The following is a 23,259-nucleotide window of genomic DNA, read 5'->3' on the forward strand; positions in this document are numbered from 1 at the left end:
AGAACGGACACCGGAACAAGGTTTGGTAAATATTAGCCTAACAGACCTGTTGCTTTAAGTGAGAGAAAGGCGTGTGCAGAGTGGCCCAATCAAGCAATAGTAGTCGAATTAAATGTTGCCCTTGCTTGAGAAGGATTTTACACACATTTCCACTTGGTTGAGTTTTGCGCAAGTAAACAAACTAGAATATTGTTGTTTCATGTTCTTCAATGTTTATATCAATCGTTCTTAATTTTTCATATTACTTCATTTTTTCCATTCCTTATCAGTAGGGCCAATTTTATTTTGACCTGAAAAAAACGTTTTTTGACTTTATTTTGACCTAACGAATTTGCTTATTTGTAGAGGCCACAGTTCTTCCTTGAATTGATACCAGTTACCCAAACATAATGTTTTGTCGATTTCAGACCCAAACGTAATATTTTGTCGAAAAGTCAAGGTGTTTTATGGATTATAAAAAGTGTGTCGTTTTTTGGCGATAGAAAAATTTCGACAAATCTGTCTAACTTTTGCTGAAAACGATTTAGCTTGCATCGGCATTTTGTTTTACAGAGTATCAGTAGGCTATTCCTAAAATCCAAACTGTTGATCTTCGAAAAGACCGCGTTTGTGAATAGGGAATGTTTATAAAAGTTATTTAAATACGTAACAATGAATAAATAATTATGGACAATTTGCAATAAAAGTTACTGCTGATCCAAGTGATCATTGTGACATACTTCCTGCTTTTATGGGTTAATATGGTTTAATTGTGTCGCAGTTCCTGATTTACAATGCTTTCATGAGGATTTTGACAAAAATTACTCTCAAGAAACACAAAAAGTTTATCAAAAGCCATAATTTGACAAAATTTGACTTTATTGAAAATTTTGACTTTATTGTCAATTTTGACTTTATTTTGACCTATAAACTTCTTAGAAACAGGCCACTAGGTGCTGTAAACAACTTTATTCTTTGATTCGTGGATAGACGAGGTCCTTAAAAAATGTTGACTTCATTGACTTTTGCGGGCCCTATACTTATCAGTCTATTTTAAGTTGATACAGAAATTCTATTTTTCTTTAAGTCTGTTCTACTTTCCATGAAGCAGCCTGCAGTATAGACTGTAGTTATAGCCTTGCAGGTTAACTGTTGTAAGGTTCTAAACACCACGCAGATACTGCAAATGATATAAACTCTAATTCTTTGCTATAAAACAACATATTTGTAAATTGCATAGCCTACACTGTATATGTACGATATATGCAGTGAATCAAAAACATTGGAAGAAAATAATACCCCAGGACGACGTCATTATGTGCGGTACTAATTTTTACTGCTCGGCTGTAAAATACTTTTTTTTTTGCTTGAACGTTCCCCAGTACAATGGCCAAATAGCGATAGACAACTTCTTACAATATTTGAAAAACTTGAACAATTTTGTGATTTACACAAAATATAACGGTCGTGAGCAATGTAACAAAATTGATTTTATTAAAAAGGAATTTTAATTTTCCAGCATCAGTTCTAAACCCTTTGGTTTAAAAGAGAACATTGTTGCTATGGACTTGGTGAAGCTTTTAATTTAAAAAAATTTAAGGTCTTTGGAACATGAATACAAGCTTTCTACAAATATAATCTATCGTGTACAAAATCAAAATTAAAATATAAATTAAATAGTAAAAAAATTGCGTAACGTCTAAGAAGTCCCATGTTCCGTTATAAAAATTAGAATTTCTTATCAAATCCTCTTTGGCGATAAGGAAGGAAGTCTGATGGAGGAGAAATCTTTCTCAGCTTGCTTGTGTCAGGCAAGATCGGAATATCGGAAAGAGAAACATCACTTCCAAGCCAAGTTGCAATTTTAGCTTCATTTTCCGTGCGCCAGGCCATGTTTTCAAGTACGGTGCCAATGTATGAGTTGAGTGTTCCGTTCCATGCTGGCCCAGCGATTGGTTTCAAATCTTCGATCTGCATATCCCAAGAACAGTTGAGAAATGAGGTGAGTAGTATTGGTCTTATTTTATAGTGAACAGAAAGAATTTATTGAAGAGTAGGCTAATAGCACTAAGTCACGTCTGGTGTTACAGCTTGAATGTTTTAGTTTCAACAGAACTGGCAGCATAAATTAAAATGTAGCGGACTTAAGACAGCCAACAAAGTTTTATAGTTTAGCTAAATTGTTACGTAAAAGAGAACAAAAAATGCTGAAATCGTAGATAACCAAATACAGCAAAAAAACAAGTAAAAAAAAGTAACAGCTTCAGTGTTTCATTTTTAGGAAGTGCTGAAAGCTAATTGTAATCACACAAAGGAAAAGAACTGGGCTGTAATAAACTTTAGTCTTTCTGGTTTTATATTTATCATCAGTATAGGCAGGGGCGCTGGAACGATTTTTGATTGGGGGGGTAGGATTATGAAAAAAGGGCACTTTTGTTACTGAAAGGCCAATTTTTTTTTAAGTTTTAAGATAAGATATAGCGATAATGCTCATCCATCAGCTCATCATCGAGTAATGATAGGCTACAACTGTCCGGTATACAAAAAACAATGGCACGGAAGAGCATCTTGCTATGTTATAGCCTAATCATATAGGCTAATCTACTGTGGTACAGTATTTTGTGTCGTGAATATTATTTTGAGGCAGAAATGAAAGATTATAATTAGAGTAAAAGCGGATAGCTGAAATTGTTATATTGTATTGCAAATTGTGCAGTAGCTTACATGACCTTAAAAGGGCACCATTGCCCCCCTGCCCCCCATCCAAAGAAAAATTTAGGGCAGGGGGGCATCCGCCCCCCCCCCCCCCGCTTCCGGCGCCCCTGAGTATAGGCCACCAATAAGTCAACAAAGCAGCAAAGTAGGCTAGTGCAAGGCCCGGCCCGCCTTTTGGAAGAGCATCTGTTCGACACCGATTAAAAAAATACACAAAATTGCTTTCTAAGTCTTCTCGTCCACCTTCATTTTCAACAACCAGGCATTAGCCTGGGTATACGACAACAGGATAAAAAAATCCAATTCAAGTCTTTTTCTTCAAGTTTCTTCTTTTAGGGTTGGTGCGGAAAGCTTCAACCTCCAATCGTTTCTGCCATGCACAAGTTCGCTGGTCATGCTAAAATTGCTATGTTAGTGCTGACAGAGTCTCACCATCTTCTTTTAGGCAGCCCACGAGGCCTGCCTCGACTACAATAAGATTATGCGAGTTCGTTTTATGAGGTGGTTTTCTTCCTTTCTCAAAACATATCCAGATCATGGCAATCTTCTCTGAGCAATATAAGTTAGTATAATTCAGCCTGCTGGTCTAAGGGTACTTCGAATGTATTAACTTTTAATATTGTCAAATTTTCTTACTCCAACTGTCCATCGTATCGTTTTCGCTTTCATCTCAACTCTAACCCTAACTTTCCAGCCTCTCTAATGCCACTTGGTTGGTTTTTGAATCTTTATCCTCGGACTGACAAATCCTTGATTGGTTAATCCTGGTAGTTTCGCATACTTGTAGAGGCTTTCGACACAGGGCGGTTACTGAGCTTGACAGAGTGAAGTTTCCAATTGTTGAAATGTTGTTGCCGGAGGAGTTATTGCATCCATTAGGTGCCTCTGAATGGAGATCAGTCCCGAAATGCGTTGCTCAAGCGCACACCCTGAGAGTCTTGATGGTGGCCCATGTTTTCTCATCAAAAGTAAAGATCGACAAAACACAGCTTGATATACGCATACCAGTCCTTTCAGTTTTGGTGAAATACGCTTGTCACAAAGTATCTCAGTTGATTTTCTTCAGTTAGTCTAAGCACACTTAATTTTAGCAGTAACTTTTGATTTTCGATCATTTGACCTGTTTACTGTAGTTCCCAAGTAGGCTACCAAAAGCTATTTTCTTTTGCCGATCTTCTTTATCTTTTTTTTACAGTTTTGTTTGCTTATAATGCATTATAATACAGTAGATTCATTGCTGGTAAATTCAATTGCTGACAATTCAATGTAAGTTAAACTGACTTTACGCAGTCCAGGCTTATACTCACCAAATCTAAATCGAACTGAGTGGAGAATCTGCTCACCGCAGCACTGAGCATGCTGCTTGTTGCACTAGCCCCAACTCTGAAATTACATTGAGGTTAGTCAAGTGAGTGCAAAAAAATGCCTCAAACAAAAACTTTCAAAAAATTTCTTCCATGAAAAAATACCTCTGATGAAAAATACCCCACACATACCCCACAAAACGCTTCAATGAAAAATGCCTTTACGTCGTTAAATTGTTTGTTTTATTGTCAAGCTAATAGAGGTAGACTTGTTGATAAATTGTTGATAAACACAAGCTAAACAATGCAGTTATTCGCAAAACTCATCATTTCAATTTGTCTACCAGATAAACTGAACGTTTTGTGCTGGTATAGTAGGTCAGAAATAGTTCTTGTCATTATCTCTGTATTGCTCAATCACAAGTCGACGTATTTTTAGACACTCTTGGTTTGGCCCACTCATTGCACTTTGCATCATTTTAGTGCTTTCAGTTCGAACTCTTTAAGCGCCCTGGCCTACTCTAATAGACTGTTCCATTGCGGATATGCGATTTTTATGAAAGCTTTATTCGCATGGAGACGTTACATCGATTTAGTCTTTCATAGATAACTCAAAAAAGATTCACAAAGTAAGTTTTGAAGATTTACTACTTTTTATAAAAAAATTTATCTACTGCTCAGCAGCTTAGCTCAAAAGCTAATTTGCAATTGCAATTGAGATTAATGTAAAAGCTTAGTGCTGGTCCGCAAACATGATGAAATCACTCACGTGCTCATCAACAAAGGCCAGTTGTTTCTTGCAAATGACCAAGCCACGTATTTTCCATATTCTTGTCTTCCAATGTACGATAACGTCCTTGAGGCATCTTGGTTACGGACTTTTGTGTTATCCAAAGTGTACTCGATATATCGGTTGATTAACCACGGATCTTTTGTGCACGACATAGCGTATCTATGAAGCAAATGTGTGAAGCTAATTGAAAAGCATTCCCAGCAAGCACAAGTTTCTTTTTTTATTGATGGTGAAGCAATCGCAGATGTATTTTAACCTCTGTTCCGTTTTCTCAACGTCATTGTAAAAGATTTATTCTGTGTAGATCCGCTACTGGCTACAAGAAAAACTTTTTAATAACATGATGTTTTGGGATTTCACAAAATGGAATTATGCATGCACATAATGGTTCTCAACTTTCTTCAAATTCCTGTTCTAACAATTTACAGGAAGTTTCCATAAAGTATGCAGCTATTGCAGCTAGTGATATGCATAAAAAGGTTATGATTATGCCTTTACCGCAGATTTGTTTTCTCCTGAGCGCTATCCACAGCAAGGTATTGTTGCCACGCGAAATCCCATTCTTCAACTTGGCCTGCCCGAATCGCTGTGCAGTACACATCAGTTCGATACGTTGCACTGATACTGAAATGCATTTAAACAACATTAGTTATTTTTTATAAATGTGGACACAAAGATTGGCTTTTTTATCTTCCTATCCACTTAATCTAAATCCTCAACCACCGCTCGTATCTGAATACGACTAAAAGTTATCAAGATGTAGTCCTGTATAGCTTTGCTTCTTCAGCAACTGTAAAAATTTTAACGTTGTTTTGTATGAAAAAAAAAACATCACAAAAATAATTAAAAGAAATGTTTTAGTGAAAAGATAAAAACATGAACCATTTTGCAATCAAATTTACACAGATTGATCACTATTCCGGTTGCATAAATGCAAATAAGTGTACGCCAGCAAGATCGCTTACTTGAAGCTGGATATCGTGTCGTTCATCAAATCGCGATACATATTTGACGCCATTTCAATGCATGGTGGGTATCCGAAGTCGCAGGCAAGTTCAATGGCCAAACCTCTTGTCCTTCTGAGCATCACATTCAAAAACATTGTTACAACTTACAAGTTGTAGAAAACAAAACCAAACGCAACACATTGACTAACATATCGCATACAATGGTAAAAATGAACATCACATCAAAGTCAATTATAGTGAGAATTGCACAAGAACGGTTTGTCTTGATGTGATAGCCTACAGGCAGGCTACGTGAAATAATTTACCATGAAGATTGTCAGATATCTTAAGCTTGCAAAAATGTAATTTAGCTATAACGTAATAAGTCAAGTAAATTCAAAAATTAATTTTTAAAAATTTGTCATTTATCATAATTGTTTAGGAATGGAAAGCTATAAGATATTATTATTTGTTAGTATGATTTGAATCAAGGGTTCTTGACCAGGGGTGCACGGCTGCACGCACCATTAAGGAGTGCGAGACTTGTCCCAGGATATGCGTGAATGATATAGCAATAGGGTAATTATAAAATAACGTAAAAAGCAATGCTTGTTTGCCAGACTTTTCAATTTCAACCAACATTTTAAAATATACTGTATGTGACTTCTACTTAGGCATTCTAGGAGGAGGTGCGAGAACTACTTGGTCATTTCAAGGTAGTGTCAACAAGAAAAAAAGTTAAGAATCACAGGTTTAATTCATGCTATGTTTTTTACTTTTGAAGAAAAGTTTTGAAAGATAGTTGAGATGATGAAGCAGAGACTTACAAATATGTATATAAGCACCTTCTGACGATCCCGCAAAGGGTGAAACAAGCTGCTGTAAAGGTTACTTTGATAACAGTGATTCATTGATTCAGTTTACTATAACTTCTCTTTGGTAGAATTTATACATATTAGTCCAAGAGCTAACTTTGTTTTGTGACTTTTTAGCTTTATTATATTTGCTAAATTTAAAAACATTTTAGCGTTTTAGTTGACAATTGACCGAAGGACTACACCCCGCTTAACTATTTAACAATAAAGCGACTTTGATAACCTACAGTATTGTAGGCTATGGTGGATAAAGGCAGGCGGTAACAGTATGGCTATCTGTACGAAACCAAAAATGGCAGAATCATGTTGGAGTTTTGACAATTGTAGTAGTTGTAACCAAATTAAAAATCAACATTTTAGGTGTCGCTTGTAGCCTACTTGCAGTTGACCGCCTGGCAATACGACGCTCTATCACATATTAATTTATGAAACCAGTTTGCCAGTCTGTGAAACTAAATAACAAGTTGTTTCTTACCGCTCAAACATTAAATCATCGGATTGGTCAGAATCATCCCATCCGTAGTGATTATAGATAGAAGGAACAACCAGGTCTAGAACGTATTGCTGAAATACAAAACAAAAACATCTTCTAAACACGGCTGGTGCAGCTGCAGTAGTTTGTGTCTTCGGCGGTAAGTTTTGTTCACCTATAATAGCGTTGTTTGCACAATGTATTTGCGAGAAAGTGGGTGAAAAACTGATAAAATAAATTAAAATACAACATGAAACATTTTAGATAACTTTTTTTGTATGTCAAAAAAGTTAGGCTATAGGCTACGAAATAAGGTACTCACGGAAAAGTCCCCATATATGCTTGACCTAGCCAACATCTTGTCAAAATAAGCAATGGAATTTTGGAAAGTGGACCATGGAATGAATTTTAGCTCTTGATGAAGATAGGTTGACATTGATAAAGCAGAATCTACTGGAAGTTGGCCGGATCTGAACAATTTGGCGATTTAATTTAATTTAGAGACTTAAGTCCAACCGACCTTAGGTTTTAAACCGCTTTATTTGATTTAAACGTTTTTGCTAATGCTTTTTTTTTCTATTTAAAACTCATACAAATTGTGGTATTTGCTTATTTTTAAACTGAAAAATCTTATTAGAAGTTACTGTATAGAAGACGCTTTGACAGTTTCGCATACCAGCATATAGGCGCTGAACTACTGACCCAGGCTTGGTCACGCAAATTTGCAAGTTCAAAGTTTTTGCTGTTTTTTATTTTAAACTGTTTTTTTTTTCACCAAGACTCCACAGAATAGAGAGCTGTTTTTAAAGTGCGCTGCTTAATATACACAGGCCGGGTTTAAACTATGGTTGCTGGGTCTTGGCGTTTCGGTACTTGCAGAGCTCAGTGTTTGCTGTGTTGAAATAAAATTCGATAAAAAAATCTTTTTTTATACATATTATGAATTAGGCTTGAAAATCTGTTTGAAAATTAAGCTATGCAATTTAAACATGCAACTTTATCGATCGGTTTTTCAAAATAAAAAATATTCATCGTTTCGAAGTTGTTCAATTTTATTCCAAATTAAAGTTCTCAACACACATTGAAAATCATTTTTAATCACTAGCAAAGTGCTAATGAAATAACTTATGATAAGCCAAAAGTATTGCGTATGTTTTAAACCAGTGGTTCTCAAACTGGGGTCCGCGGTCCTTTTGGGGTCCGCGAGACAATTTTCTGGGACCGCGAAGCACCTTAAAAAAGCAAAAATTTTCAGGCAACTTATTTTCCAAACCAAAGTGAAAAGATATATTTTAGTAAGCTGGCTTGGCATCCCTCTACACAGTTTTTTAAGCCTGGCCTTTCGTTTCATTGTGATAGCCTTTGTTTCGTTTCTATCGCCTTTGTGACATCAAGGAGTGCATAGTGGTGACGTACTCCTACAACACCCGCGTTTACCAGATCAAGATCAAGAACAGAATTACGAAATATACTTGACTAAACAGGAGTTAGGCTAAATTGATTAAGGCTGGTTATTTTTACTGATTTAAGTTTTGAATTGAATGCCTTTCCGAATTTTTAGCTTTTTTAATCTTTGTCAAATTAGCCAAAAATTAATAACTTTTTAACTTTACTAATTGAATTTTTAGCTTAAATTTGACTAAAAAAAGTGAAAATGGCTCAGGCTCGAAAAAGATTAAGATTCAATGATTCCTGTGTTCAATTTGGTTTCATTGTGATACATCCTGGAGGAGAAAAGCAGTGCAGTGCGTGCTATGCTGTAAAGTTTTAGCAAGTTCTGCTCTAAAACCTAGCAAGCTGAAAAGACGTTTGGTAACACATCATCCAGATTATCAAAACAAAGATGCAGATTTTTTTAAACGGCAAGCTAATAGTTTAATTAGGTTAAGATTTGATAGCACTAGTGATCAATGGAAGGAAAATACTGCAGGGTTAAGGGCCTCCTACAAAGTTGCAAGAAAGCTAGCTATCGCTAAGAAGCCTCACACCATCGGAGAACAACTGATCTTGCTTTGTTGCCAAGTTGTTGTATCAAACGTTTTGGGAGAATCTGAAGCTCAAAAGCTGAAGCAAGTGTCTCTGTCAAACGGCACTGTGAGAAGGAAAATATCTGAGCTATCGGAAAACATTTTGTCGCAGGTGGTGTCAAAGATACAGAAGTCAATGTCACATGGAGGGGAGACTCAGGTAAGTTGGCCCAATAGGCAAGTTGGCCCACTCTAAATAATTTTTTAACTACAATAGTTATTGTTACGTATCGTACGCATACTGAGAAAGTGCTGTTGAAACTACCTTATCACCAGGTTGGGAGGCTCTAGCAAGCAATACAAACATGTGAGCACAATTTTTGTATGAAAAATTATGATTTTTGAAATTTTTGGATTTTAGAATTTTTTAGATGTCGAGTGAGTTTTTTCTTACTATATAAAAAAGGTTATTATTTAGTGAGTGCAGCGCTAGAGTGGTTATTAAGGCTCACTTTGACGGTTAAACCGTTGTTAGAAGCTCGATAGTTTGACATAAATTTTAGTTTTTACAATATGGTTGCCATGCAGGAAAGTTGGCCCATTTCGTAGGTGGGTACGTTGGCCACCATGGCCAACTTGCCTTCATGAGGTATTACATAGAATGATAATAATTGACTAACTAATACGATGACTTATTTTTGCAAGATTGAAGTAGCCTATCATCAAGTATCCAAAGTAAGTAAATCGCGGCTTTACATCGGCTTTAAACGATCAATAACTATAATACACTTCCTAACATCGTTTTTATGCCACAAATTGCGACAACTTATTCCTAACCCATATGGTAATAATAGAATAATAGTAAGTAATTATATCAAGAAAACCAATCGCGGAAATGTGTCTCAAGCGACGGTCTAAAACGTACCTCGTTTCGGAGATACTTTAAGAAATGCTCCGATATTGGTACCCATGCAAAAATGGGGTTTGTAGCCTATTGCAAACAAGGTCCTACCTATCAGTATCGTTAAGGTGACCAGATCGTTAGGAATAAAGGCATGCCGTCCCAACTTCATGATGTTTGATACAACCTTTGTTATTTTCGAAAGCTTATTTGGTGTAGGCTACTCATGTAAAAAAAGTTTACTGAGGTAATAGCCTAATAGTAGATTATATTATAAACCATACATGAATGCATACATAGAATAAATTATGTAGGCTACTGTATGTATGCCTCTATAAAACCAAGAAATAATTAGAATAAAAATAAAATTGGGGAGAAAGAGAACTTTTCTACTGTTTAATATACCGTAGATGGGCATGTTGCCCACATGGCCAACTTACCTTCCATGGTGGGCCAAATTACCCGCACAGGAAGGCAAGATGGTCCATTTTATTTTTTTCGGAAAACTTGAAAAATTATATACCTAAGAATGTTTGTTTGATGCAAGAATATGTCCACTTCTAGAGTGATGAATTTTCTACTCTTCAATAGCATTCGCTTTAACATATGTTTTGTTGTTAGCTCACAAATTCAATTTTTCATTTTGCTGGGCCAACTTACCCGAGTCTCCCCTACCTAGCTCAAAACATGTTGGAACTTGGATGTAATGCATAATATCAAGATCATACTGAATCAAACGGAACCTAACATAGAACTGATAACACCCAAGCAGGTGCACCTATTTTACTGACGTGTGCATTTTAAATTGCATGTAACAAATAAATTATTATTTATTGTTTTTGCGTTTAATTTGCCTAAGTTTTTAGGGGCCGTGAGTCGTTGAAAAAATCGCAAGTGGACCGTTCAATAATTTTTTTGAAAAAGTTTGAGAACCACTGTTTTAAACCAAGATACATGGGCAAATGAATATTTTCTGACATTGCATGGTGATCATACTGACCTTGATACTGCAAACGAGTCGTCAAGGAGTTGTGCCCGATTTTGAACCGAAATGTCCTGAAACAAACAACTATTATAAATTGTACAAAATAAGACAGATTTCGTTGTTTAGAACGACAAATGGTTTTTAGCAGAGCAATGTCAACGATATTTCGTTTTTAAAAACCTTGATTATCATTTCAGTAGAAGAGAGAGAAGAAGAAGTAGGCCAAGAGAGAAGAAGAAGTAGGCCAAGAGAGAAGAAGAAGTAGGCCTATACACAAATAAAAACAGTGATTATTATTTGATTCTAATTATTCATTATTACTGCATCGCAATACTGGCTAATGATATTATTCTAGTCTATTGTGTACAATGAACAGTGCTTTTTTGATTTTGCTCTTGCGTTTCTATAAAGCAAGGATGTAGCTCTTTTGAAAGTAATGAACTTTTTACTTTTGAAATCGCTGTGATAAACAAACAAAGAGTTCTACAGTTCTACACTTACTTCATATGTCTACCCTCCGAATAAAGAAGCAACAGTAAGTTAATGTTACAAGGTAAAATCGTGATGAATGTCGCCGGTGGATCTCTCAATCTTTGCTTTTAAATTAGCTTACCTCAAAAGTCGAACTGTTCATTTTCGTTACGAGCTTATTCCACATCGCGTCCTCATAGCGAACGCGGTAGAATCCCACGGCATTGATGTTGGCCAAAACGTAATCATCACTCACTTGTAGATTTACTGAAAATAAAAACGGCTTAGACAGAATACCCCTACTAACAAATTGTTAGCAGCTTCTAAAACTAAAAAACTAACTTTTATTGCTTTTTGTGTGCGAGTCAATATTATTTGCGTATTCGTTGGCCCATGTTGCTTTAAGCGCACTGCCATGGCGCAGTATAACCTGTTCATCACTGTGGGAAATCTGCTTTACGTGAATGATGCTGTGTGTAGAGTCAGCTTTACGTCAATAATGGTGTGTGTGGAGTCAGCTTTACGTCAATGACGCTGTGTGTGGAGTCAGCTTTACGTCAATGACGCTGTGTGTGGAGTCAGCATTACGTCAATGACGCTGTGTGTGGAGTCAGCACTGCACGTTTTTTTCTGAGCGATAAGAGGTTAGGCTACTTGCTTGTTTTGATTTCCGACCATCACAACGAAAAACAATATAGCCTATGCCAAACAAAACAGAAGTCTAAGAAAAGGTAGAAGCGACCAAACGCGGACGTTGTAATGTGCATGATACCAAAACTGGACAATCAGTTTAAAATATTGTATGGTCGCAACACCTTAGGCTCAGTCACATCTTCTAAATTGAAAGTTTTTTGAATTTTTATTTTCAACTTCAAACTGCAAAATTTTGTTTTGTTACTTAATCTATAGCAAATATAAAATAAAAGTCAATTAAAAATGGAATACAAAAGGTATCCATTAACTTTTAGTACCTCATGCTATTATGACACCGCTTATGGTTTCAATGCGTATCTTTTGCAACCCTAACCAGTCACAGATCGGAATGGACGCTTTACGTACAAGTATTTCAATTACGTCCAGGGAAAATACAGTTCAGTGAAGGAACGTCCGTCTTAGCTTAAAAGCTCCGAAGCAATTGGAAAAAATTGTAATAGCTGCCATTGGTATGGTATGCAATCTACAAACAAACTACAAAAACCAATTTAAAATATCCGACAAAATACTCCATCTGGGGTTAAGGTAAAAAAACTTTTGACAAAAAAATAAACAAGTAAAAAAAAAAACAGAAAAACTTAATAGCACTTCGTAGGGGAAAGTGGTCAAACTGTAAAATCGATAGTACTGTATGGTCAAAAAACAAGACTGTGATGAAAAGCACTTTCAAACATAAACCATACGCAGGGCCGTTGACAGGATTTCTCGGGCCCGGTACCAATTTATTTTCTGGCCCCCTTCATCGACAAATTTATGAATATAAAGGTTGTGTACAAACTTTTATTGATGTCGTTTAAGCATGGTCATTTAACAAATCTTGCGCAATCTTAAAATTTCTTGAACCGCAAAACTTAGCCTACTATCTCTACCTAGCGGTTGCTTTTTTGAAATTTTGTTTGTCACATGGCGCTAGTATTACTTCACGATTCCATTGATGTTTCACTGGTCATTCTAGGCTCATAAGAAGAAAATTTACAGCACTGCAGACAGTTAAAAAGTTTTTAATTTGATTTGGAAAAGGTGTTTGGGCCTAGGTCAACCAATTGCTGATTGCTGCAATCTGAAAAGCGGTTTTGGTCTAGTAATCTTCTTACCTGTGCCATTTCAGTTTTTGAGTTTGAACAAATATTAACCTGTTTATTTTGAAATTCGTGTTTCGAGTAATATTCGTGGCTAGGGGAAATCACTAGCCTATACGGTACTAGACTAAATTCTTATTTTACTGTTTGGTGGCAGAAGTGGCTATTTTACTACCAGAGACCTGAAGTGGGGCCGGTACCCAGAAGGGGGCCCGGTACTTTACCATCTGACGGCTGAAATGGCTGTTTTAACCTCTGATGGCAATTCCTTTAGATCTGATTATATTAAGATCTTGATAATGTTTGAAGCCGCAGGGAATCTTTTAAATCCGGGTCCCTTAAATATTCTGGGCCCGGGTCCAAAAGTACCACCTAGACCCCCCTGTCAACACCCCTGACCATACGTACACTATATTCTGCGTAAATACATCTTTTAATAAGTATTCAACAAATAATTTTAACCACCCAAAAAGCAAAGTAATAATAGTGTTTATTGTTCTGCACTCACAAGGGTCGTCCAAATTCATCCATTCACGACTGTAATCAGAGCTTGATATTTTCGATGATGATTTGTATGTGAACGGCACGTACCATTTGTAGCTGAAAAAGTCAAATTCATCTATGTTAGATTTTTCAAATGCTATTTAAATGAACAGCTACCGTATTGATAAGGAAGGTGGCCTAATTTTGACTTATTGAAGGAAAGTTTAGACGTATTAATTCCTGCGTTTGCAACAGTTGCAAAAGGGTCGCCATCCTATTGAAAAGCCAACATTGTGGGTTGGAGACGTTTCATAAGCTTTTAAAGGCATGACTATGTTGACTTTGCCTTGCTCTAAATCTATAGTGGGTGTTTGCTAAGCACTATTGCAAGCTTATAGTTCCTTGTAGAAGTTTCACAAAATCATTAGTTTGAATTAAACTTTTGATGAACTGCCGTGGTAAAATATGTTGCGTTTTTGAGCCAATTCAGAAGCAAAGTTGCTTTGGACTCACTTGTAAGTCTCACTTCCGGGAGTGCTGACAGCCTCATCGGTAGGATCGATCAGAAAGTATTGTTGGGTTACAGTGATGGTATTTGCATCACTACGAGTTACCATAAGGAGTGGGAATCCCATTTGCAGCACCCAAGTTTCAAACACCATTTGAAGGTCGTATGGAAAAGAAAGGCCGTCTTTTTCCGCTTCCTGAAACAATTTCAAACACACCTTGATGCACCCTCGGCATGTTTTTATGGATAAGTTTCAATGCCTACATTTTATTGGACGGTTCACTAATCTGTTTACACAACTTTTCATGATGAGCATGGTAGTTGTTTAGATAAACGTGTACGAATATATTTATTATCCCTATTTTTAAAAACGTTTTCACAAACAGGAGACCACAAATTTACTTTTTAATTGTATGACATTCCATGAGGTAAGTCAATTTAAACTTTCAAAGCTTCAGTAATAATAGTGATAATAGTTCTTAAATGATAATAGTCAATAAAGTAGTTTAAACTGTTAAAAAACGTTAAAAGAAAGTTAAAGTCATAAAAAATGCTAAAACAGAAATAATGCATCTTTTCTGAGTTTTGGAAGGATCTGATGAAGCGTTTAATTTAAGTGATTACAGATTTAAAGTTTGAAAAACTTAAATCGGGTCTCAAAACGTTAAAACAATGCACAAAATTAGCCAGTAGCCACAGCAAAGAACTTACATCAATCCAGTATTGAAAAAGGACGTCGTGTGTGGAAACGTTGTAACTTTGTCCATTCAAGTAAGTCTAAATCATTAAAACAAAAGTAATTGACACAACTTTACAGCATATTTGTAGTTTGCAGTTGCAAAATATTGGAGTGAGACAAAAGTTCCATGCTTAGTTGATGAGCTTTGGGAAGTGAGAAAATAAGGTTCTCATTATACGGTTTGGCACAGATAAAAGTAGGGTGAACAGTTTCCTTTCTCGTGCTCCTTTCCTTCAGCAACTACGCTTACTCAATTTAGTCCAACCTGGATGGGTGAACGTATTTTCTCCACAACCAACTTAAGACCGATATGGAACCAGGTTTGCATTGTTAGAAAAGGAGCGCCTGAACTGCTGCACCATCGCGCTGTCAATGGTTACTTTTTAGGAGTCAACAGTCAAGCAGTCAAATGTTCAACTTTTTTAGAGCAGGTTAATTTACTAACTGCGTAATTTTTATTTGCATCTACTCTTATCTTTGACGTTTATGCAAATTTTGCTAAATTTGCTTTGCAATGCCATGAACAAATATTACGTACGTCATCAAAAAGTTCCATGAATGATTTGAAGAGTCCTATTTCGTTTGGAAAGTGATGCAAGCAAAATATTTGCAAACTTATAAGCAAAGGTTATGAATTGATATGAGAAAGCTTACCGTCAACGCGTTGGTAAATGTTGGTTCTCCTAGAAATTCGCTCACCATTCTTATAAACGACGCTCCCTAAAATCCACAAATACAATAATAAATTACACATCACAGGTTTAGATGAGTAGGAACCTGATCATAATTATGTCAAGTCTTTTCCTTTGAACTTTAGGTTAGCATACACTTTGTTTATCATCACCTGAGCAATGCATGATGAAATATCTTGAATTGTTTATCAAGCACGAATTGTTGAAGTTCAAAATACATGGAAAATATAGGCTATGAAAAGTACGTTGCAATCGGCGAGCCTCACTGAAGTTTGTAGTGTAACAAAGATTGCTGTCTTGCAATTTTGCATTACTAGGTGAGCATTTGGAAGCTTGGTCTTGTGTGGAATTGTATTGTGGCCTACCGCAGTTGACATTTATCGAGTAACTTGAAAAAACTGTTGGTGTTACTATAGTTGCTGTTGGTTTTACTTTCAGCTTAAATTTCGTAAGCTTTTCTTTTATTGTCGTATTTGATTCCAAGCATTGACTATCTCTTGTATAAAAAGTTTCCAAGATTGACTGTGTGTGTATTAGGTGTATGTTGGTATCGGTTTTGTCGGTTTGCTTGTTTAAGTAGGTTAATCTTTCTCTCGTATCAGCAACTCGTAGTTATTTTAAGTTAAAGATATTTTCTTTTGCTTGTTTAATTTTCCATAAACTTTATTTCATAAAGTTTGTTGTGTATGTTCATTTCGACCAACACAACATAAGCTAGAGTATGCCTGTAGTGTATATGCAATTATGCATGAAATTAAAATACGATAAAGTTTATATTCGACGAAACTGAATGAAGAAATGTTGAAATATTGTATCTTCTTCGCAAGGTCAAAAAAATGTGGAATTTAGGGTCGAAATCAAAAAATTTGTAATTTACAGAAGAAATACGAAAAATATGTTTATTTTACATTTTGTAATTTACGCTCAACAAAAAACAGTATTTTTTCAACAATATTTTTCTAACCTTTCTTTATATTGGAAGAAAGTTTGAAATCAAACACATATAGCATTAACCCAAGCTGCATAAAATCTAATACCTTTGAGTATGTTATGGTGGAAAAATAACCTTGAGGATGATAAAGAGGATGAGAGCTTGAGGAGTCATCGGCATACAATCCTGCTTGTAAATCGTCAGTGATGAACAATTCATCCTGCAAAGAATGTTTAAGTTTTATTGAACATTAAAATACTGTATACAGCTTGTTTGTAAGTATCTAGATATCATCAATGAAACATTTAAAGGTGTTAACATGTTTGTGAATCAACGTTTTATCACTGTGTTGCTTTATCTGGAATAGACATTTTACGAATAGTGCATAACTATAGAGTATAGCCCAGGCCGTAAGGTCACTAGTTGTCACTTCCCATCTCTGGTATGCTTTCGAAAAGATCCGCAATGAAAATTGCATGCCGCATACTTTATCGGCTTTCCAACCGCAAACCGATTGTGTGTTAAAACGCATACACAACATCAAGAATAAAATAGGTTTCTTGGATGTAGGCTGAATTGGAAAAAGCCTTTGCTAAATTATCATCAAAGCTTACCATTGTCCAGTTGGCGTTTATTCCTTTGTTCCTATGTTTTCTAATTGCAAACCGATTGTTTGTTAATACACATACACAATATTAAGGATAAAATAATTTCTTAGATGTAGGCTATTTTGGCAAAACCATTTCTAAATTATTATCAAAGCTTACCATTTTCCAGTTGGCGTTTATTCCTTCCGTTCCTATATATTGCACATAACTTGCAAATCCTTCATTCAACCATATGTCGCTCCACCAAGCACAAGTTACAAGGTTGCCAAACCACTAAACAACATTTACAAATATAATGTGGGTAGATGCAGATTGCAGATGCACAACTACAGGGCTGATCGAAGCAATAATATGTAAGGATTCTGTTTCTTTGGGACACAAAATTTTTGTTGGGAAACAAGATTCTGTTTCTTTGGGACACCAACTACAAATTTTTAACATTATAACTTTCCATCCTCGATAATATCAAGAAGCCGGAACAGAAGTTGAGTGCCATCAGCTTCTACTTCATCACAAAAATATTAGTCTTAGTTTCAGCTGTTTTGAAAGTAAAGTAGCCTATTATTTTTTAGCTTGAAACTAAAATAAAGCGATTTACTGATCTTTTTCGTCGTCGTATGAACCTCTGAGGTCGGGGTCTCGCAAGTGTTAAGAACAAATCCACATTTTACTTTTACTAAATTTTCGTCTAGTGTCAACAAAAAAATCATCTTCATTTTGTTTCAAAATAGATTTCTTTGTGTAGAATTTCGTTCCGATTCCCTTAAAATAATGCAAATATAGATCTAGCCCTAGCCAACCACTATATATCGATACCAATAGCATATCTCGTGGGTTCAACCAGAATTAAGATTTTACGGAACTAAAATTACTGCTGCAATTAGATACTATAAATACCAGGGCTGTGGAGTCGGAGGGATTTTGAACTGTCCGAAGTCGGAGTCGGCCAGATATAAACCGAAGAATCGGAATCGTACATTGTTTTGCACGACTTCGCAGCCCTGGTGAATACGCGGCAATTTTGCACCATTCAAACAACGTGATTACCTGGTGTGCAAGCTCATGTGCAATCACTTGCACGACAGACAACTTGTCAGATATGGAAGAAACTAAAGGATCGTACAACAGGTAGATTTCTCTATAAATAACCAAGCCCCAGTTTTCCATTGCTCCTGCTCCAAAATCAGAAACCGCCATTTGATCTACAATAAAAACATGAAGGTTGATTTGTGCTCTATGACAGCACGAGACTAAAAGATGCCAAAATGCATTAAAGGAATATGAATTATTCTGTGCGGAGCCTTACATGGTTGTGGTGGTAACAATCCAATTTTGAATTTATTGTTTTACCTGATTTTGGCAGGGGATATGGAACGGAAAAATGACTTGCGTAAACATCCAGAATAGTCGGGGAGACTTGAGAAGCATATAAGACTTCCCCATTTTCGACTGGGATATCTCTTGCATATACTCTGGTCTGGAAAACAACAATGATAGAATTGCAGCTATTATCACACGAAGTGAAATTTCTTGTCTCTCAAAAAGTGATCATTCTTACTCAAGAATATAAAAAGTAGGCCTACTTTTTTAGGATCAACACAATTTCTACCATACATTAATAACCATAAAAAAAACTCAAGCATGTTGTGTGGAGGCCAATGGAGAACCTCGCTTCATTGTAGTGCAAATTTAATTGGATTTAAGGACAAAAATCTGCGTATTAGGCTACGAATCTACACTTTACCTGGATAGTATCATTAGCAGCAAAGGCCTCCTCGTAAGGGAAGTCACAAACCACCAAAGCAATAAGATAAGAAGACATCACCGGGCTGTCTTCAAACGTAGTAGAATTCCAAGAGGAACCTTCAATTTCTTCAATCTACAGAAAAGCCATTTTAACTTTAATCCAGACTACTTTTAATCTTTTATAAACTTTGTCCACAGTATGTTGCTTTGTTCTTAACATTTCAAACTAAACCAGCCAACCACAACAATACGTAAAAACGCTAAAAAATGAAAGTTTAGGCTACTTTAGACTTGTTAAAACCCATAGACCACATATTGCAAAAAAAACCTTACGTTCAACTCTTAATTGACACGCGATATGCTACATATCTACGCTACATATCTACATATCTATGCTACGATATGATAAACAAATAAACAAACCTGATTGGATTCAGGAGGCATGTTAGACACAGCAAAGTACCCTTGATCTGTTCGATGGTACAAAGTTATATGAAACCGCGCTTTAAAAGAAGGCTCGTCGAAGCAAGGAAATGTGTGCCTTGCACCGGTAGATTCCATTTGTGAAGTTGCTATTACCCTGCAGAAAGACAAATTAATTATCTGATTATTGATTTTAAACAAAAGATATATGTTAAGAATATCTGTCTTTTGATTGCAGTAAATCAATGCAATAATACATTTGAAAATAAGACACTTTGGCTAAGTGATATGAAAAAACTCGTTATTCCATTACCCTGATTATAAAAATCTTGACTTGAAGAAGTGTATGCCTAAACTTTAAACAAAACTGTTCAACTGGTGTCACTAAATGCGTGGGCTTTGGTCATCAGAAGAAATAATGTCAAGCAAATCCTCAAAATGCAGATAAGATACTTTTACCTGTGCACTCCATCTTTATTGTCGTATTCACTTCTGTAAAGACCATTCAAATCATCTCCCAACTCTGCTTGAAAGTTTTTGGCTTCCATCATGTATGTATGTCCCACTACACAGGGTGCTTCCGTAGTTAAAACAAGATATTCGTTCATTAAATAGAGCTGCACATCAACGATTGTAACGTCTGCAGCGTCCGTTTCATCAAAGATTGTAAACGCATCCGACAACGGCGCAGTGTAGTTGAGACCGCTGAAAAATCAAAAGGTTTAGTGCAGACACAAAACAAACAACATCACGCCAGAATAACAAACAGATTGTACTATAATCAAAACCAATTTTGAGGCAAACGCAAAACTAAAATTTGTATTAGTTTATTAAAGCAAGAAGTTTGAAAATTAAGTTGTTATAGAGTAGACAACAAACAGATTATTATTTCCTTTGTTGTATTTTCTTCAAAGTTAACAAGTTGTATGACGCTGTAATGCAGCAATATCTCAGTGCCAGGTTAAATCATTTAATAGAAGAAATATTACTTGTCTATGTTGTTTTGTTTGTTTCAATCGTAACAATTTAAACAATTTACAAAGTATTTGCAAAATATCCGATTTTTTTCTTATTACTTTTTCTTGTTATTGTTTTTAAGAGATTTTTAGTTTTTGATTTCATAGTTTGAATTTAAGAAAAAAAGTGATATTTGGCAACTTTGAAATAGATCACACTTTCTGTGGATATTTTGTTCATACCTGGAATGCAACATCACATATTCGGTTGCTTCATCACAGGCGTATCGCACGCTTGATGACCCGTAGAAAAGGTACATGTCCGTCACCGGGTCCTTCTCCAGCACTGGACGCAACGTTATTTCGTAATTGATTGGGATAAGAGAGTTGGGTAGGCGAGAGTTGTACCATATGGCGTCCTTCAAGTATAAAAAGGAATAACCACACTTCGGAAACAAGCAAGCAATCGACAAGGACCAATGCAATAAAATTTAATTTTGTAACTTTTTTGAAGATTCTCCATGACTAAACGCCGTTTTGTTTTCTTGTTGTGTCAACATGTAAAAATTAAATGAATTTTCACCTCCTTTAACAGTTTTGAAGGTGAATTTCGTGCTCATGAGCACCAGTTTGAAACTTTATGCAAGTATTATATTGTAAACTACACCTGTGGCATACAACAATAAATAATGGATTTTGAAATAGGCAATGGTGAATAAAATTGGCGCTGAACACCGAATGTAAGTATTATCAAAACTACTTATTGTGGTTTTAAAACTACACAACTCACCTAAATACTATTATGTGACAATTCGTCGATAATAATATATTTTCAAAATTAACTAGTTCAAATAAAATTACATCAAAAAAATGTTTGAGTTTTGACGCGCGCTATGATTAATCATTAAAACAAGGATACAGGTTTATTGTGCTAACACAAAACATATTTTTTAAATCAAAATTAAACATATCGTTGGCTCGATAAAACATCAAGTCATGCAAAGCAAACAACCCCCCTCGAATGCCAAGCATAAAACCAACACGAAATTTGTGAAGTGCTTAACGACAATTTCCTCGGCTCTGGCTAAAGTTTAATTAATTTTTAATCATCTATTGTTTGATGCTTGGCTTCAATCTGGGTCAAAGTGCCAACAAAAAAGTGATTTTTAAGCAAATTTGCTATTATGCAATATTTTTTTTAAAGCAGCGTTAGCAATTTGTGAATCGGCCTTATTTCCATTCTCAAGCTGTTACGTACGATGCAAACGATACGATACATGTAGCTTCCGTCAGGGCTCCTCAAACATTTTTATCGTGCTACTTCATTTCAAAAAATAATATTCTATGTGACACCTTGGTGGGAAGTTTACAATGTGAACTACCCACTGTAGGCCAACGTTCGATTTGTTTGACGACCCTAAAATTACGACTTGCGACCCTGTTTTGAGTCGTGATCGACAGTTTAGGAAGCCCTGGCCTACATTATTCGAAACTGAAATTATATGTTCACTTGATGCTTGTTATATTGGAAAATAACGAAACAAAAGTGGTCAAATTGTTTTTATGTGTCCATGAGGGCTCTTTATTGGATAAACTTCAAATAAAATTTCATTAAACATATGAAACTTTATTTTTTTTTTTAAATGTCACTTCACAAGCTTTAAAGTGTATTTAAAGTTTAACTTTAAAGAACTTAAATGATTTAACTTTAAAGAAAATTAAAGTGACATTTACCACGTATAACAACACCTAAAACAATCTATTCAACGCTTAAAATAAATTAGCTTTCATAGCTCAATCGATAAACGCCGAACGCCGAAAATTCAAAAACCGATAAAGACCTAACAGCTATGCGACCCTGCTCGATTGCGGTACGATCATCGTATGTGTAGCCTAAAACTAGCTGGTTCTAATGTCGATTTAAAGTTGCAAGCAGATACAATATGTTCTAATTGTTTGTATAGGTTTATGATAGATACACAACAAAATCGATTCTCAGGTGGTAGTTGGTTGCTTATAAATAACAATCACAAACCGAGTCTTCTGGAGTGGTGGCTGAGATTACTAAACTATTTGTTGTTGTCACTAAGCCATTGGTTGTAGTCTCATCTTTAGTTGGTGGTGATGTTGGATCTGCACCCACCTTTTCACACGTTGGACGCCCAACTAAACCAACTAGCAAACCTAAATGCATAAAAATTTTGTTACATTGTGTTTAATGCCATTTTGAAGCCATTTTTCTGCGGTACAGTACATATAAAGTGCCATTGCAACATTGCTTATATAGTAAATAAGTTTTGGCAATCTTCAGCAACTGTGTCTTCTTAATTCTCATATCCACAAACCTTAAACTAATAAGCCCGCCTCAAATGCCCTCCTGCTTAAAAAATATTGGTTTTAGCATTAATATGATCTTATATTAGGCCTACCACAAATTTAGTACATATATAAAGTTAAAATGTATAACCTTAAAACACTTACAGCAGTAACAACAAATGAAAAGATGCACTAAAAAACGCTCAAGATGACTTATGCTCACAATTTATTAATATTATTATCATACGACTACAATGCATCATCAGCAAAATTTTAATGATATTTTTTACCTTCGGCAACTAGCAGTACAACCACGACAGTGACTCCAATAAATGCAGCGCATTTGCTGATGTAGAAGCCCGATTTGCGCTTTGGATCTTCTTGATAAGCGAGTCCATTTGCCATGATTTGTGTTCACCCCAAGGATGTTTTTATCGATAAACAAGAAAAACAAATTAGAAGCCAAATCTTAGCTGAAAAAGAACACGTAAAAAACTCTAGTAGCCTATCTCTTGTAATCTCTCTCAACATGGACAAACCAAAATTTTGAAAACTTAATAAGAACTATGGACAATCGATCGTTGTGGAGACTCACGGTAGCCGACGCCTTATTCAGGCATGGCTGATGATGATGATGATCTCTTGTACAGTTATC

At 35.7% G+C, this 23,259-nt stretch overlaps 1 protein-coding gene across 1 annotated transcript; it reads right to left on the reverse strand.

Annotated features, from left to right (window-relative positions):
• Nucleotides 1-1,160: 1,160 nt before the first annotated feature.
• On the reverse strand, nt 1,161-23,071 carry LOC145782418 (aminopeptidase N-like). The gene is made up of 23 exons (XM_082594205.1): nt 22,895-23,071; nt 22,324-22,472; nt 20,532-20,707; nt 19,792-20,037; nt 19,333-19,489; nt 18,908-19,042; nt 18,514-18,640; nt 18,211-18,365; nt 17,323-17,436; nt 16,662-16,775; nt 15,587-15,652; nt 14,905-14,970; nt 14,199-14,389; nt 13,711-13,802; nt 11,552-11,676; nt 10,954-11,009; nt 7,408-7,555; nt 7,089-7,177; nt 5,757-5,870; nt 5,290-5,415; nt 4,768-4,950; nt 4,002-4,077; nt 1,161-1,950 (listed from the first exon to the last, which is right to left on the reverse strand). The coding sequence occupies exons 1-23, from the start codon at nt 23,007-23,009 to the stop codon at nt 1,708-1,710; spliced, it is 3,063 nt and encodes a 1,020-aa protein (XP_082450331.1). The 5' UTR covers nt 23,010-23,071; the 3' UTR covers nt 1,161-1,707.
• Nucleotides 23,072-23,259: the final 188 nt, after the last annotated feature.

Source organism: Aplidium turbinatum, chromosome 1 (assembly GCF_918807975.1).
Source record: "Aplidium turbinatum chromosome 1, kaAplTurb1.1, whole genome shotgun sequence".
In the NCBI taxonomy this organism is placed as follows: domain Eukaryota; kingdom Metazoa; phylum Chordata; class Ascidiacea; order Aplousobranchia; family Polyclinidae; genus Aplidium; species Aplidium turbinatum.